At 34.7% G+C, this 14,299-nt stretch overlaps 1 protein-coding gene across 1 annotated transcript in view; it reads left to right on the forward strand.

Moving 5' to 3' along the window:
- LOC150096981 (cytochrome b5-like) overlaps nt 1-14,299 on the forward strand; it is a 110,925-nt gene that overhangs the window by 59,307 nt on the left and 37,319 nt on the right. The window contains exons 3-4 of the mRNA XM_090408153.1: nt 6,034-6,125; nt 13,530-13,559. Coding sequence (XP_090264279.1) covers nt 6,034-6,125; nt 13,530-13,559 — 122 coding nt within the window. The remainder of the gene's footprint in view (nt 1-6,033; nt 6,126-13,529; nt 13,560-14,299) is intronic.

The raw sequence follows: 14,299 nt of genomic DNA on the forward strand, positions 1-14,299 counted from the left end.
TGTGAAAGGAATACTTTTTCTTCTAGGATTATGGATGCTGTATCTTTCTCACTGGTCAGTATATGTGAGTGAAAGCTTTTATGTTTAAAGGTATTAGATAAGTAGTTTTATCAGATGTGTTCCATTTCTGTAATATTTCCAGTTACCTTGTCCTGTGAATCTCATGGTGAGAGGTGAATGAATGTAGTCTTCAGTAATCTCTTTAACTGTAGAGTAGAGAAATTTGGAGTCATAGTGTAACAGGCTTCTGTACATTTGTCTGCTTCATCATTTAGTCTATTTTTGCATTTCGGTACATTCTGTCTAGCTGGTTTTGTAGGCTTCTGTAATATATTCTATTTTGGTCATTATATAGTTTATCGAGATGTGCTTTAGCTTGTCTTTTCTTCTCCCTTAATCACATTATCTCAGGTATTATCCAGTGATTATTTGGTTTTATTGTTTTTTCTAAAAATATGTCAACATAATCTTGTTATAATATTTTTCAGAAAGTCATTCATTTTCACTCTTGCCCAACACATTCATCAACTTGTTGGTAAAATATGACCTCCCTTTAACAAACCCATGCTGACAAGCACAAAGAATATGTTATCCACATTTGTTGTATCCTTTCTCTCACCAACCTCTCTGATACCATAGCTACAACTCCAGATATACAGACTGGCTTATAATTTGGAGCCTTATCCTGATCACCACCTTTATGAAGTTGAAACAGTTTTACCTTCCTTCCACTCCTTTGGGACTTGTTCTGTTGCATGACTTTGTTAAGCAGGTAGGCCAAGGTTGATGGAACATTCCTTGATCAAACTTCTTGGTACATTCCCTTATGACATCTAGTGACATGCCATCAAGTACTCAGATTTCTTGCCCATCTATACCAATGATTCAAGAACTGACACTTGTGTTGGCTGTACCACTGTTTCTGATATTACCATCGCCCACCTGATTGCAGTAATTATACAGAAGAGTTGAATGTCATTCAGCTTGCACTTGTGCATATAAAAGAAAACTACTACCAAAAGTGTGTAATTTATACAGATTCATTGCGCTCTTTCCAGGCTATCTCCTTTTCTGTGTATAATCTGCATCCAGTACTGTGTGAGGTGTTAAATCTGTTGTACAAAATGAAAATTGTTAATTTTGATGTTAGGTTGTGATGGCTACATTGGAATTAAGGAAAATGAGACTTTGAAATTTTGAAAACAGCAGAGCTGCTTGGTTTCTCAAAAGGTACTTGAGAAACTAGTCAGATCCCAAGTGTTTAATGAGTGGAAAAATAATTCACATTGCTTATCTAAGAGGTGTAACTGTGGTCCTAAAACAGTCTTGTCAGGAATGAGTTTGCTGTTGTCTGAAAAGGCTTTTTACAGGTAAACAGAATTTCCCGTGTGCAGCAGTTGACCAAAGCATTTGATGAAGGCTGTTCCCAATCCATATCACACTGAACTATGCACAGGGAATTGAAGAGGATTGGTATTGGCAGCCACATGCCTATTTGGAAGCCTGATTTCTGCAAGGTTTCTAATTCATTGACTGGTATGCGTATTTCCCTCTTTCTTGTCTACATTATGTGGACATAATGTAGCCAGCCTGGTTGGCCGAGTGGTTAGCGTATCCGCTCTCCATCCACAAGGCTGTGGGTTCAAATCCCGCTATGGACGTGGATGTTTGTTTGTTTGTGAAAATACTAGTGGTGGTGGTCGATGGTAGATGGCGTTGGTGTAGATGTTGGTAATTACGGTTGGTGAAGTGACGGAGAGGTGTAGAGTAGGTACCCTCTCTCGGTGAAGTCTTTGGACTTCCTGGAGGTGTTACATAATAATAATAATTCCCCTACTATCATCAATAATACCCCCCCCCCCCTCCTTCACTTCTTGTCCTTTCTGTACTTGCAAATAACATTGCATTCTTCCATTTCTATTCTGTCAAGATATTATCTTCATCCAACCATATTTCACAATTTTTGGGCAAATAAACTCAATCAGTGAAACAGTTGTCTCGCTTATTTCTGATGCTCCTGCATTTGTCAACATTGGCAACACAGCAGTTCACTTTTAGGTCTCTAACTAGTCCTACCCAGCCATCTGTTGGTAATGATTTCCCCCTATCACATCAGCCCTTGCCCCACCCCATTATCCCCTTCTTAACAACTATCCCTCTCCCCTCACACCCCAGTCCATTTCATTCCTATGTTGATCTTTCCCATACACAAATTCACTACTGCTGCCAGCATCAACTCGCCCTATGCCATGTCTCCCTGTTCACCCCTCCCCCCATTTCCTTGTTCTTGTATGCCTATCCTTTCCATCTCACACTACTACTACTACTGTTTTTATTACCAAGTACTTCAGTATCATCCCTTTCACTCTCCTCATCTCATATTTTTCCATTTCTCACTCCAATGCCATTCAGATGCAATATGTCACATATGTAACAAATCCATTTTTCCCTCAAATACATGTCACACATCTACAAATTGAACTCTCTCTTCTCCTCACATACTCTTCCAGCATATCATTCATAAATCTCACTCTCCATCTCAAATCATTGTCATACCTTGTGAACATACTGACAACCTTTCCCACTATACTGTTATATTTCATTAACCTCTTGATATCCATCCTTGCACTCTTTTTATGTCTAGCTAAATCATTTGTTCCTACAACTACCACTCTCTTGCTCACTTCCTCATATCCAAAGCATGAATTATCTTTCTTGTTCTCCCACTGGGAAAGCAGCAATTATGCACTTTCTCGTTTACCAAATCTCTAATAATGGAATCACCATGCATTACTGTTCTCGAGTTATTCATTACCTCTTTTTCTCTTTTTTCTTTCATTTGTTTCTACTAAACATCAAATATCACTTTGCGTATTCCTCATTTCATTTCTCATTTTGAACAGCTTTTTCTTCAAATCTTGCATTTTAGCAATTTCATTCTGTTCCCTCTCGTTCTGCTGTACTTTTCTTTTGAATTCTTCCTCATTCCTACTTCCTTTCACTTCCATATTACTAGCTTTTGTTTCCTCATTTGCCATCTCTTTAAAACATCCCACAATAATCAGCTTTTTTGTTTTCTTCCTGGACATCAAGGGTGGGAAATGAATTGCAGGCATATAGAAATATCAGAAAATTTGTGAAAAAGACAAATCTTAATAAAAAGGAAAAGTGCCTGCTTGATTTCTGTTCAGGATATGGACTAGGTATCTGGTTCCCACTGATGAGACTTCAATAAAGATAGAAATTGGTTTGGGTAGTGTCCCTTCCCATAATGCATAGCATTATACATAAGGATATGTGCTTTGCATTATGGGATACTAAGGCAAGTGATGTGAAGTCATTAGCGTCTATATACGAGTTGCCCCAGTCCTGAAAATACTTCAGATGCAAACTTTGTTTGCTTACACTTGGATAAAGGATTAAACCAAGTATATAATTTCTTAATATCTTTTCAGTCTTATCTACTAAAAGCATAAACAATTTTGAAATCATTCATGCTTTTAGTAGATAAGACTGAAAATTCACTGCTGAAAGTTCTTGGTTATCTAGCAGGACTTTAAACATCATGAGCAGGTTTTGAGCTGCCAGTTATATAAAAATATTTTGGGAATCAATGCCTCACTCTGAGGCAGTGATTCTGAACAGTCCTTTCAGAAGAAATGTTTGGAGAATTAATGCCTCTGAAACACCATTTCAGAGCTTTGATTTTTTATTTATTTCTTTATTTTAATATTAAGTTTCCAATTTCTGCAATCTGTTTGCTATTTTTTAGACAAATTACAAAAGAACCGTCACTAAACTCATTGAATAGTCATACTGTTGGAAGTTTATTTTTCACTTGGTTAGACTATAATAAATTTAGTTTAATCCTTTATCCAAGTGTGAGCAAACAAAGTTTGCGTCTGAAAATATCTTCGGGACTGGGGTAAGGTAGTACAACACCAGGCAACTCGTTGCAAAGGTGGAGCAAGCTAACATCACTCCTATCTCAGTATCTCCCATAATGCAAAACACATCTCCTTGCGGATATGTATAATGTTATGCATTAAGGGAAGGGCCACTACCCAGACTAGTTTCGACCTTTATTGAGGTCTCTTCATTAGCAAGGTCATCTCTATCTATAGGAGTTGTTAATGTAAACCTATTAAGCGTTTCTTCCCTTAATGCATAACATTATACATATCCACAAGGAGATGTGTTTTGCATTATGGGAGATACTGAGATAGGAGCGATTGTTAGCTTGCTCCACCTTTTCGACGAGTTGCCTGGTGTTGTACTACCATACCCCAGTCCTGAAGATACTTTCAGGCACAAACTTTGTTTGCTCACACTTGGATAAAGGATTAAACTAAATTTATTATAGTCTAACCAAGTGAAAAATAAACTTCCAACATCTTTCTCTAAATCTAGAGTAATTTAATAAAAAGGTGGCACACCGTTTGGCAACTCCTATAGGTAGAGATGACCTTGCTAATGCTTCTGCCTGATATCTCCACTTGGGCCTAACAAGGAGATGTGTTTTGCATTATTGGAGATACTGAGATATGGGTGATGTTAGCTTGCTCCACCTTTTCAACGAGTTGCCTGGTGTTGTACTACCTTACCCCAGTCCTGAAGATACTTTCGGATGCAGACTTTGTTTGCTCACACTTGGATAAAGGATTAAACTAAATTTAGAATAGTCATACAGTAGCTCATTCCTTTCTTTTAGCTCTCTCTCTATGCATTTAGTAATGACAGTGTGCCTTTGGATTTGTCATCCTACAAAAACCAGTAAACTAGCCGAACCACTTGCAGCTAAATAACAATGTATTTGCTTCATAGCTTTGGTTGCTTCAGCTGTAATTTCAGAATAACCATTCAATCTTTTGGATTTGAAGGAAAAAATGCATCTTGTTCTTAACCTTTCCATTCCTTATTACAAGAGATTATCTCTGCTGGCTCCATGATAGTAGTTGCAAAATTAGCCATAAAGATATACAGATACCTTCTCAAAGGTTGATACTGGTCTGGGAAGTGAGGGTTATCCATATGAATTATAATGGATATCTCATTTGAAGATATTCCACATGCACACGCGTTTATTTCCTTATGCTGTATAAGATAGAATATGGATGAAACAGTTTCTTTTCAAATAGAATAACTGTCCAACTACTCAGCATAAAAACCTATTACATGGCATTTCCATAATCTTAGGATTCATTGTAAAAGAAAAGAATATTGGTTTGCCTCATGTAGCTACCTCATATTAATCTACTTCAAATGTATCTTTGTCTGTTAATTGCTTGTGTTCTCTAGCCAGTTTTGCAGGAGGAGGAACAACAACAACCTGTGTGTCTGGGAGAGAAAAATCTGCTCCTTCCATATGAGACTGGCTAACTCATCTTCCATTGAAAAGTCCTTATAAAATTATGGATATTATTTCTGGGAGAATTTTACGCTATTTTGCCTGCTTCTGTTTAGGAGTGCCCCTGTTTAAATGTCATTGGCTTTTTTACTCATGGTTTTTTCCATTTCTATTTAATTCTCCCACATTGCCTACTCCCCCCCCCCCCCCCCCCCCACACACACACAGTAGTTTGGACATCGCAGAAAGAAGAAAAGCCACAACACCCATAAAAAGGTATGTGTAAATTTTTCTTCGTTTATGCTACATATATTTATTGGTAAATATACATCTAGAATGCCCTAAGAATCCGTGAGTAAAAAAGCCAATGACATTTAAACAGGGGCACTCCTAAACAGAAGCAGGCAAAATAGACGTAAATATAATAGTCCTTATAAAAGATTCTTCACATCACAGTTCAAATTCCTAGATAGAATTTGAACTGTGGTCAAATCAACTGAGTTACAGCAGTTCAGATTACAGAAAAAGGTAATTTTCTTTGTTAGTTGTGGACTTACACAAAGAAAAAGATTTAGTTCTCAGAAGTTGTAAGTAGAAAACATTACTGAACTGATATTTAAAAAATTATAGATGTATTAATGTTTTATTTTTATCAAGTATGAATTACTGATCAAATTTCTTTTCAGGTAAAGATGCTTCTGAAGCATTCGAAGATATTGGACACTCGACAGATGCTAGGGAACTAATGAAACAGTATATGATTGGAGAACTTTGTGAAGTAATAACCTTTGTTTTTTATTAATTTAATCAGTCAAAGAGAAACATGAATAAAAACAGTCGATTTAATATCTGGATTTTCCTATAATTCTGTAACTAAAATTAGTCTGATTTCAAGTAAAGTTGAATTGTTTACCTGACAAATTATAACAAGGATCCTCAATACTGCTATTCATTAGATAGACGAAGAGAGAAAATCTAATATATGCTTATGTATTCTTGTGAACCTAAAAAAAAAAAAAAAAAAAAGTAAATTTTTTGTTGTTCATTGAATGATATTTCTTATAGTAAGAAATATGTCAGTTATATATACATGTAATGTGAGGATCAGTCAGAAAATGACCAAAATATCTTATCCAAATTTTTTTATTTGACTGTTTCCAATGTTATGAACAACTATAAACATATGAAGCTTTGTTGTTATTTTAAGTTTTTGTTTTAAGTGAAGTATTTGACTAAGCAGGCATGCATTGCAACAGAAGAATAGCATGTTCATTCAGTTTTTTTTTCAAACTGACGATGGAGCAGAGATAGAAACTCATGACTTAAAGTATTTTGCCTCTTTTTACTTTATTATCACCTTCTCAGTACTAAGGTTCAAAATAAACAGCTTGATCAGAGAAGCAGATAATTCCCTTATACATTTTATATTCTGTATTGCCATAAACCAAAGGACAGTGATAGTACAACAAGATAAAAGGCCATGATGGCTGGGCTGTTACCTCTTCCAGTTAAACACAACCTTCTATTTATGTCAAATATCAATATCAGGAGAATTAAAGATAGGCCCATCAGCCTGAGTTTTATCAGCAGAACTGGCAGAAGTAGAGAAGTATCATGTCAGTATAATTGGCATTACCAAAACATAAAAAAACAAAACAGGTGAGTTTCTTCCAAATAACAAATTAGTCATTATATTTAGGCAATAATGAGAGAATTAAAGGAATGCATATAATATTGAACATTAAACTGCTATTTCATCAGGCAGTATAAGTCAGAATGATGTGTGCAAATAAATTCAAATTAAACAGTGAGACTTATTTGTCTTATAAGCCATCAAACACCTGAAATATGGAAAGTTACTTGGAGTAGATGATATTCGACTAACAATGCTGAGATATGGCAGGTGTGAAAGTTTTATAGTGGTTGTGGTGCATAATTCTGAAGGCTCAGTCTGATTCCAGATTTTTGGAATATAGCTCTCACAGTATCCATTTATAAAAAGGGAAACAAAACAGTGTGAAAATTACAGATGAATTTCTCTACTGAGTGTTTTATGTAAGCATATTTGTTAACATACTAAGAATAATTGTGGGAGGTAAACTATGGAGAATAAGCTGGATTCAAGCCAAATAATGATCTCATTTTCACTTTAAAAGGAATAGTTGGGAAATCATGTATATATAAGAGAGATCTGGATTTAAATTTTGTATATCTGGAAAAGGCATATGAACAAGGTGCCAAGAGAAAGTTTTAAAAAAACTACAGTTATATGATGTGTAAATAAGACATAAAGCAATACATAGCTTATTTGGGTTGTAAGTTGGCATTTAGAACTGAATGGAGAATGGGAAGATGGTTTGATATAAAGTCAGGTGTTAGGCAAATACATATGCTGTCTACACTGTTATTCATAATTTATATGGATCACATTATGAAGGATAATGGCATTTGTCCAGAAATCAAAATTGGAGATATTAATATCAGCCCTACTTCATGCATATGATGTTCTACCCTTCAAGTCTGCAAGATTTCTTAACTAAATTAAATAAATGCTATAACAAATTTGGTATGAAAATTGGCAATGAAAAGGCAGAGTATAAAAATAAGGAGAGCACTTGAAAACATCTGCTGCATATTGAATGTAGAATAACAAACATTTCAGCTGTTTAGCCAAAAAATTGGATATGGAAATAGACAGTATAAGAAAAACCATATCATGCAGAATCAGCTAAATAATATTGAATAAGAGAGAAATTAGCTAAAACAGTAATTGTACAGGATACAAGACATTGTTCAGATCTAAGCTATTTATCTGAGAGTTGAGTTAGTAAAACTGGTGATCAAAGACTAAAGACAACAGATATCAGAGTTGTGAGAAAACATTGGGAGAGTCATCATTGATAGAAACATTAAAATTAACATATTGGAATTAGGCGTCATTGATGGAAACATATTAAAAATGAAGCTATTAGGAAGAACTTGATATTAGAATTCAGGAACGTGTGAGCAGAGCTGATCTCAAGTGGAATAGTTACTTGAACAGGGAAAGGTTAGCAAAACAGACTCTTAGTGTCAGGAAAAAAATACCTAGAGGAAATGCATGTGCACGAATACGAGAAGTATCAGAAATAAAAGAGAGGAGTTTCTGGCATTGGTAGGCTTGACATGGCCAAAAGTGATCAGTGAGACTTCATCGACAGAGAATGATTTAGTTACAGAAATAGAATGGAAGGGATATTGTATTTTCAGAGAGGATGGAGGGAATAAGACATTGGTGGGATATTATTAATTTTAATAATGGGATATTATTAATTTTAATAATGGGATATTATTATTATTAATAATATTATTAATATTATTATTATTTAATGGGATATTATTATTATTAATAATATTATTATTATTAATGATAGCCCTTTGGCTATCATTAATAATATTTTATTGTTAATGTGATTAACAATAAAAACAGAAATTAATGAGAACTTTAGATCTCAGGGAGATGGTTCATCTAAGACTGTCTGGTGTGAGATAAAGGCCAATAAGATAAAATATGTTGCTGATTGCTGCTATAGACCTGTGATCCAGAGGCATATGTGGATGCCACGCAACAGCAAATTGGCACAATGAGTGCATATGAAGCATTTATGGGGGACTTTTAAGATCTGTGGGGATATAAATTTGAAAGGATGAAACGGCACATGGCAAGTTGAAAATAGAATTTATACAGTAAGGAATAATTAAATGAAACGCATGTGGTGGAGGACCAGGATTGAAGTGTTGGCTCTGGTAATACCATTAGAAACAGCAACTTCACTTCTGATCAGGTAAAGTGACCTGCAGTGTTGTTCTGTGGAATTCTCAGCCAACAAGAAAGGGTTTATATTGAACTTCAACAAAGCTTGTGATTATGAAAACTTAGGAGGTAGCTTGGAGCAATGTCAGCTTAGGAAGCTACAAGGAAAGTATGTCAGTAGTGTGAGTGTGGTAAGTGGTCAGGGATTGTTTGAGAGAAGCAGTATTAGACTGCATACCCAGGATCAGGAGGATAAACCAAGTCAGAATGAAATAGACAAGCAGAATATAAAGCATGAGCTGCAAAACAAAGTTCTGGCATGAATGGTGACCAGTGTGGTAAAAAAGCTAAATCAGATAATGAGAGAAAATTAGCTAAACAGGCCAAGGATATGTGCTTTGCATTATGGGATTCTAAGGCAAATGATGTGAAGTCATTAGCTTCTATATACGAGTTGCCCCAGTACTGAAATATTTTCAGTACTGGGGCAACTTTCAAAATTCCCACTTTCAAAATTTTGAATTCAAAATTGGGAATTCAAAATTTCCCAATTTTGAATTCCCACTTTCAAAATTCCAAAATTTTGAAAAGGGAATTCCAAAATTGCTTTTCAGTAAATACGAGAGAGAGAGAGAGAATTATTGTGAAAGGATAACTTTAATCACCGTCATTGGTAGGAAGGTGCGAGAAGCAGAAGAAATATTTGAGTTGCTAAATGATCACTTTGCAAGGACATTATTGAGCTGGAGATTGTTGCAGATGTGAGAATGGAGGTGCTCAGCATATTGAAAAATATCAGTGTGAAAATAGCAACAGGACTGGATGCTATGTTTGTCTTTGTGCTATGAGAATGTGCAAGAGAACTGGCAGTGCTTGTGATGAATGAGTTTAATCTAAGTGTCTCAGCTCTGGCAGGGTTTCAATGGAGTGGAAAGAGGATAAGATAATTCCATTACATAAAGGCTCTGAGATGGAAGTAGCAAATTGCAGACCAGCTACCATCTTGGGAGTAGTGATTAAAGTATTTGAAAAGTTGGTTAAAGGTAAAATTCAGGAATGGTCGGATAGGGATATGATACTCTATAGGAGTAGCACGGCTTTGTAAAAGGTAGGTCGACTTTGGTAATTTACTTGCATTTTATAATAGTGACAACAGCATTAGATAAGTTGTTGGAAGTTTTTCCACTTGGTTATACTGTAAATTAAAGCTACAAAGAAATTATACACTTGGTTTAATCCTTTATCCAAGTGTAAGCAAACAAAGTTTGCACCTGAAATATTTTCAGTACTGGGGCAACTCGTATATAGAAGTTAACGACTTCACATCATTTGCCCTAGACATGTATAATGCTATGCATTATGGGAAGGGTAACTACCCAGACTGGTTTCGACCTTTATTGAGGTCTTATCGATGGAAGCCAGACAGAGAGGTGATACGATACTAAGACTTCGGCATTATTTCAACCTTAGATCACCTCTGGGTCTAGCTCCCACTGATGAGACCTCAATAAAGGTCGAAACTGGTCTGGATAGTGACCCTTCCCATAATGCATAGCATTATACATACCCGTAAGGATATGTGCTTTGCATTATGGGATACTAAGGCAAGTGATGTGAAGTCAGCTTCTATATATGAGTTGCCCCAGTCCTGAAGATACTTCATGTGCAAACTTTGTTTGCTTGCACTTGGATAGAGGATTAAACCAAGTATATAATATCTTGGTAGCTTTAATTTACAGCATTAGATAAGGATTTATGCTGTAAGACTTAGCAAAAGCATTTGATCGAATACCATGCATTACATAAGTTGTTGCAAATGGGAATGGATATGTGGTTGGTGGCATGGATAGCGGGAGGCAGCTTGTAGACATCAGAGTAGAGTCATTTGCTTCTTTATACGAGTTGCCCCACTCCTGAAAATAGTTCAGGCACAAACTTGTTTGCTTACACTTGGATAAAGGATTAAACCAAGTATATAATTTATACTATAACCAAATGGAAAAACTTCCAACAACTTTCTCTGATATAGGGAAGGATTTAAGGAGAGCGGATATTCAGTTGTCTTTGCTGGTAAAGCAAAACTGTTGAGGGCAATAGTTGATAAAGGTGATATGTACATTGGAATGAAAAGATTACATACTTTGTATCATATTGATGGTACTGGATTACAGGAAATTGACAAAGTAAGGGATTTGGGGATGATCGTGGACAAATGATTTAAATTCAGAGGACATATTACAAAAGTTGGCAAAATAAATCAAAAGATTACTTGGAAAGATTACTTTACATTGACAAGTAAAGACATGGAGGTTACCATCCCTCTTTTTAAAGCTCTGATTCTGTTGCAGTTTGACTACTGTACACAGTGATCACCTGGATTTTTTGGGGGGATTAGGAAGTGGTGACTGAGTTAGTGACATGCCTGGAGAATGCTCTCTGTGAAGATAGATTGAAGTTTATGGGTTGCAAAGTTTAGTTAACAGGTAGAAGAAAGGGGATTATGATTTAGAAACTTAGAAATTATTAAAAAGATTCTACAAGATTGAGACAAAAGAAATTTTTCTATATATGATGAGTAGGGAGAGGACAAGGGATCACCTCAAGTTATATAAGAGTGTGGTTAGTAAGGATGTAGGAACAAGATTCTTTGCTTGAAGAGGTGAATGAGTGGAATAGATTGCCAGGGGTAGTTGTGAGTGCCTCACAAGGAATAAATGTAAGGAATGTATGATAGTTATTGTATGAATAATGATTAGTATAGGTGTCCCATGATGAACCCTTTGACTCCATTGAGATATCCCATGTAATATTAATAATGCAGTGTTCAAGTGTCAAGTCTCTCTCTCTCTCTCTCTCTCTCTTTCTTTTTGAAATGGTTTTCATGCTATGTGTTATGGATATAATTTCACTTCTGTTTGGCAATGAGTGCTGTCTGTCAGATGTAAGCCATACTGATTAGAAGCACGTTAATGTTTTCTACCCTAAGTGGACACCTCTCATCTGTTGTCATGAAAAACATTTCATCTTGTTTTTCTCTCATGTCCCCTCAAAATATTCTCTTCAGATTTTCTTTAAAACATCTTCTGTTGCCACTTTTCATACAAATAATCTTTCAGCAGACTGGTAAGCCCTCAAACTCATCTCTCTTTATTTACAATCCTAGATTCATGTATAAAAGAAAACATTGTTTAGTATGCCGGTTAACTGCATTATCTAATATTGATTTCCCAATTTTCTGCTTTGTTCTATGAACGTGCATAACAGTTTCTTTCATTTAAGCTTAAAATTACAAAAGGAAAAAAAAGAAGTAGAAAGAAAATACTATATTTTGGGATATAATTGTGTGTGTGTGTCCCTATATAATATAAATAACATTAACATCTCAGCGGGGGGGATGCTCTGTACATTGCATAAAAATTAATATCTAAATGAACTACTATTTAAGACCATTAACTAAGTAATTTCACTTTCTGGGAAACATTTTTTCTTTTTGTATTTTAACAGCAATATGTGGTTCTGTAACTGGAACCAACAGAGAGAATTAAAAGCACTTTTGCTGCATGATGCAACTTCTGAATTTATGGTTTATTAAGTGACAGCTTTCTCATTAAAACTACAGAGTGAATATTCTGGTGAACAGCAATGCAAATACAACAGATAACCACTGACTGACATCTTGTGTTTCTTACCCTAACCAGTATTGTATGTAGAGAATGGGGTGGATTTTTATGGTTACTTTTTCTGAGTTGTAGGGTTTTTCCTACCAGGAGGAGAAAAAAAAATTATCTATAAAGATTCATGTAAGAATTAGCTGGGGAAAAAAAAAAGCATAGAAAAAGTTATAGGTTCAGTTATAGTCATCAGCTATAACAACATTGGTTAAAATAACTGAGTATATAAAACTTTCTTTAATGGTTCACTTATCAGTTTTATTGATTAAGTCTCTTTTGCTGCTGATTATTCTTCTCTAATGTACACTCATTAAAATAAACAGTAAGTTTTTGTACTCATTGGCATTTTTGATCAATTTCTTTAGATTTCTGTATTACTTTAATACATCAGAAGCATGAATATTTTAAATTAGCAATCCCAGACATTAAGTGTTAAGAGTAGTCAATATTTTCTCCTCTCTATTGGTAAACTGTTTATCATTTTCATGCTTACCATTTTTAATAATTGTTTCATTTGTATACTTATTTATAAATTAATATTTTTGTTTTAGTGAGTTGACTCTTATTATAACAAGCCAATGAAAAGTCCCACAGTTATAGTACTGTGCTAAAGGAAATTCACTATAGCAAACTGTTTCTGTGGGCCCTACAACTTTGCTGTAGTGAGAATTGATTGTACATCAATAAATTTATATATAATTCTTGTTTTATTTTTCAGACAGATCGCAAGAAAATAGCTGAAACAGCAGTAAGTACTGAGTAGTAATATTAGTGTACTACATTGCAGTTATCCTTAAACTATATATATTAACTTTTCTTGAATATTATTTGATGTTCTGTATACTTGTGATATATATTTCAACATTGTTACTGCAAATATTACTGGAATTAAGTTCATTTATCATCCCTTAAAATATAAATGCACTTCTGTGCTTAGTGAATTTTCATGATTGCAGTAAACTGTTGAGATTTAGTAAACCCATTTTGATCCCTTTTGTATAAATCATACTGTTTTATCCATTTTGTAAAGTTCTTGAAGATCAGAGTTTCTGTGTATTCTTTAGGTTTTTAGTCTATAAGAATTTACTAGAAAATAAATGAAAGATTGCTCTAAAATCCAAATTTCTAAATGGAAGATGCCATTTACTTACTAGTACTGGTTTCAGATCTTAAACTTGAATGGAGTTGATTTCACTATTCTGATTTGTTTCAGTGCTAGTTTTTTTTTTTTTTTTTTTTTTTTTTTTTTTTTTTTTTTTTTTTTTGCAGGGGGGGGGGTAGGATAAGATCCTTTGATCTCTGAAATCTTATCGATGTCATTTAGCAAATAACATAAATTACACTATTAGGTTTAATATGAAAATGACAGGTAGTTGGTCCTTGTTGAAGATCTAAACAGCAGAGTAGGAAATGATTATTAGATGTTTTGAGAAAAGTTGGAGAAAAGAGCAAAACTAATATTAATGATATCTGTTGGATTCCTGTTCA

Source organism: Typopeltis vanoorti, chromosome 18 (genome assembly GCF_054136105.1).
Source record: "Typopeltis vanoorti isolate ZY-2024b chromosome 18, IOZ_Tvanoo_1.0, whole genome shotgun sequence".
Classification (NCBI taxonomy): domain Eukaryota; kingdom Metazoa; phylum Arthropoda; class Arachnida; order Uropygi; family Thelyphonidae; genus Typopeltis; species Typopeltis vanoorti.